This window comes from Asparagus officinalis, chromosome 10, assembly GCF_001876935.1.
Source record: "Asparagus officinalis chromosome 10, Aspof.V1, whole genome shotgun sequence".
Lineage (NCBI taxonomy): Eukaryota > Viridiplantae > Streptophyta > Magnoliopsida > Asparagales > Asparagaceae > Asparagus > Asparagus officinalis.
In genome coordinates this window covers 70,329,962-70,334,060 of record NC_033803.1, presented here as the reverse complement: position 1 = coordinate 70,334,060, position 4,099 = coordinate 70,329,962, and the positions used below count along the sequence as shown (strand labels likewise).

General features: G+C 34.1%; 1 protein-coding gene across 2 annotated transcripts in view; it reads right to left on the bottom strand.

Moving 5' to 3' along the window:
• LOC109825643 (THO complex subunit 1) overlaps positions 1–4,099 on the bottom strand; it is a 28,158-nt gene that overhangs the window by 5,619 nt on the left and 18,440 nt on the right. For both annotated transcript variants that reach the window (XM_020392508.1, XM_020392507.1), the window contains exons 13-15: positions 2,480–2,521; positions 1,475–1,591; positions 1,280–1,362 (exon numbers count right to left, since the gene is read on the bottom strand). In XM_020392508.1, the coding sequence (XP_020248097.1) occupies positions 1,280–1,362; positions 1,475–1,591; positions 2,480–2,521 (242 nt within the window). The remainder of the gene's footprint in view (positions 1–1,279; positions 1,363–1,474; positions 1,592–2,479; positions 2,522–4,099) is intronic.

The window sequence follows — 4,099 nt, the reverse complement described above, 5'->3', positions numbered from 1 at the left end:
CTGCCACTTCTAACCCTCGATTACAACCTTCTTTACCACTTCCCTCTCAACAATAACCAACAACGGTTGTTCTCAGATCAACAATCCAAATTCTTCTCAACCATTCACCCACTCCTACACCTCCTCACCCTCAACCACCAAGCAAAATCCAAAGTCCTAAACCTAAACCCTATGCTCTACTAACACTGAATTCTAATTACTTCATTCTTGATCTTTTTGGTAGTCCTAAACTCATAGCCAAGCGCACTCGGACAAGAAATTTTAGAACAAGAGGAAGGAACAAAGCTCTTACCCAAATTTGTTAGTTTTCACTTCCTTCACATACAGCATCTTGTTTTTCTTAATTAGTCGGAATATCGACAATTTGACTACTAATACTTTCTACTGACATTTATTGATATTTAAGATGCACTTTTGGAATTTGGGAAGTGGAATGGTTGAGCAAGGATTGTTGGACCAAATGTAGAAGAGGAGAAGGGATAAAACTAGAAAAGATTTTTATGAAATTGATGGATAAGTTGAAATTGCCAAGTGGATGAGCTAGGATTGGGTTGTTGAAGTTTAAGGGGAGTATTTTGGCGAAGAAATGTTAAGAAGGACAACGAAGAAGGGGGCAGAACACAAGATGATGGTTAGGTCAAAATCCACTCAAGTTCCTCAGCCACCGTGAACTCCAGTTAAATCCCTTCTTTTACACCATGAAATTGGAAGTTAACCTATTTATATTGCTAGCAAAGTTAAAGTGCATTGTTTACATATGTACATGGTAGTTTATTGAGAAAACTAGTAAAAGTTTGCGATAGTTTTGTGAAATTTCAAGATGAAGAACAAAAGGGTAATTTGTCCTTTTTGGATTAACCGTGTTAGGGAGTAATTTGGAAGTTAGAAAGTTCATAGGAATTGTTCTATTTTATATTCATGATAGCTTAGCAATAAATAAGACAAACTTGTGATAGTTTAGTGTAAATTAGCCTAAAATAAAAGGATATTGAACGTTAGGGTGGGAAAAAAGGGATGACAGATTTTTCTAGGCCCCAAAGTGTTATTTATGTATCTATGTACCTAGTCCAACAGTATGACATTAATAGTCAAAATTTTAATGCTTGAACAATCCTGAAAATAACTAAAAAATAAAAGAAAACCAAATGTTGAAAGTAAAATAGAGATTCTAAATTCTTAAAAATATCATCTAATAAAGCTCTCTTTGAAAGGATCAAAATAAATACAGAGCAATGGACAGGAATTTTTCATGCATAAAGCAAGTAAATTAAATGCTTACCGTTTTTTCACGCCATCTTGACCCACTCTTTTTTCAGTTATTTGCTTTTCAAATGGTGGACAACCATCTCGTTTCCACCAGACCTAAGAAGATAGCATCATGCATATAGATCCAAGTTGATAAATGGCAAGCAACCATCTCCACTGAATTAGGAGATTCGTAAAATGAAGAAGAAAAGTCAGATGATAGTCTTACCCAATTTTTTTCTCGTTCTAATATATGCTCAATACTTTGAAGGAACTCCTTGCCTTTTGGTGGAATAGTTTCGAGCAACTTCTTCACACGTTCTTCACAGGATTTAATTTCCTCTTTCTGAAAAAACAAGACCAAAACATCTTAGACAGCAATTCTTTTCCGGAGGGGTGTTACATTGAAAAAAAATGGAAGACTTGGGCAAAAAAAACTTCTGAACTAAAAAAGAATTGCACATAGATGAATCCGAAAACTTGTATGAAGGTGGAATCAGAGAAAACAATACAAAGTCATTCTTTCATGCAATTCCTTTCATGCAATTCCTAAGACATACAACATGACAACAAACGCATAGTACCAACAAGGAAGAGAGTAGATACAGTCACAACATATAACTCTATATTCTTCACCATTGCATGGCTAATTTTGAATGTTCATACACACCATGCTTTCATTGCAAAACTTCCATGACTCTATATTAAGAAAGTAAGTACAGGTCCTGGTAGGTACAACCTAGAAGCCGCCAGATAAGCAGATAAGCGTACACAATTTTTTATGAGAAGTCCAGTCTAGGGGGAAAAAGTACTCCCTACCTCATCATTATCATAATCAAGCTTTTTTTCCTCTTAAAATGAGGTTACTATGCAATCAAAACTTCATAGGGGCAAAGTTCTGATGAAAGTTTTGTTCTAGTGCCAAAATACTAAGAAAACTATGGAGACAAGACGTGCCTGCAGCAAGACCTAGTAAACCCAAGGAAAAAGCACAAATGCACCTTGGCTTACATAAAGACTTCAAGCAAGACTGCAAGAGTGACAATAATTTTGCTAGAAGAAATGAACATGTGTTTGAGCATGGCACAAAACATAAAATTGCAAACACAAAGGCATACCATGCATGACTAATATTTCACAAAGATAAATAAGGGAAAACAAATCTGTCAAATTTCATAAATGATTAATAGACAAGTCCACCAAAAAGGGAAAAAAAATTATAAAAGTCACCAACCATGCTCTCTGGAGGCCCATCCTTCTCATTCTTTCCAGGTGCCTACAGGAAATGTTAAATATTTAACTCAGTTAGTATTCTATTCAGATGAAAATTCCGGGTGTACAGTGCAAACATAAAATCATACCTATTTAAGATTGACAAAATTAAGAGGAAGAAATAATAAATAGATGATAGACAAATATGTGGGGTCTCTAACAAGAAATCAATATCATAGAAAATATACATCATCTATATCAGACATTAAAACATACAACCAATGCAGTAATGCAGTGATACTACATGGTTATTATACTGTTTGAACGAAGATACGGCTCATAAAGAATATAATGTTTGGCAGTCAACTTACATATTCTGAGCCAAGACTTCAAGGATTGCTTGAATCAAAAAGATTAGATAATCATTTTATTGAATGGTTAGCTTGGAGTTTCACCCCAGCTAAAAACTAGAGGAAATCATTGCACAAGGAAGGCCAAACAGGGGATTCTCGCAATAGATTAAATTTTAGATAACGACACTACACATCAGCACTTTGTTGTCTGCAAAGTGGATTAGTACCCTAATGTGAAAGGATATTCTGTTTGACAATTCATATCAATCTTATGTTTACTTCAGCCTAATGTCAATCAGTTGGCTAAGAAGAGTACCCGCATAATAACAGGAAACAGTCACGAGAAATGATATTGAGACATCATGTACTTGCAAATCTTGTTGCCATTTATGACCTGTCTAGACCAACTACTTTCTTTTTAAAGCATACATTAACACCAACACTGTTAAGTGTGGCCTTCTATTCAGTCTCCACAACTTCTTTCACAGACTAGCTAGGTGTTGTAAGAATTATGCCCATGGAAGTGCACTGCACGCCCATCAGTACTGAACAAGTAAATGATTCCATTTTTAGAAGACACAGAAATAACCATAACAGGTGAACTGGATAGTTCGTCATTATGTATGCATGCAGATGTATTCTCTTTGTTTCCTTACTATTATAGAAGCTTAGACTTGAACAGAGTTCTCTATATACAACCTACTATTTTCTCCATGGGCTCTTTCATAGTTATGAGAACTTCAGATAGTGGATTAAAAAGAATAAACAAGATGGAATGCACCTTCCTTTGATAAATAGCAAAAAGTCTGAACATGGATTGAAGTTGCATGATTTTGATGGTTTCTCATCAAAAGCAAACTGACTGAGCCAAAAAATTGGCAGAAAATGTCTACTTTATAGAGGATAGTAACCGACCAAGCTGAAACAAAAATCAACTCAGGGCACCAATTAAGGCGATATGTAACATATAACTCGTCCTAAAGCATCACAATGGGGGAAAACTAATCTTTTGTGAGTAACCTATTGGATTTCGAACAGCACCATAGTCATGCATAAAGCTTTTGTACAGCTTCATTATTATCTAGTAAATCATAAACTTCTAACGCAAGCAAAGAAGAATGTTATGTACTGCTTGTAAAAGTCTGGCTTTTATTTTTTATTTTTTTTGGTTATATATATATATATATATATATATATATATATATATATATATATATATATATATATATATATATATATATATATATATATATATATATATATATATATATATAATTTTCTTGATGAAT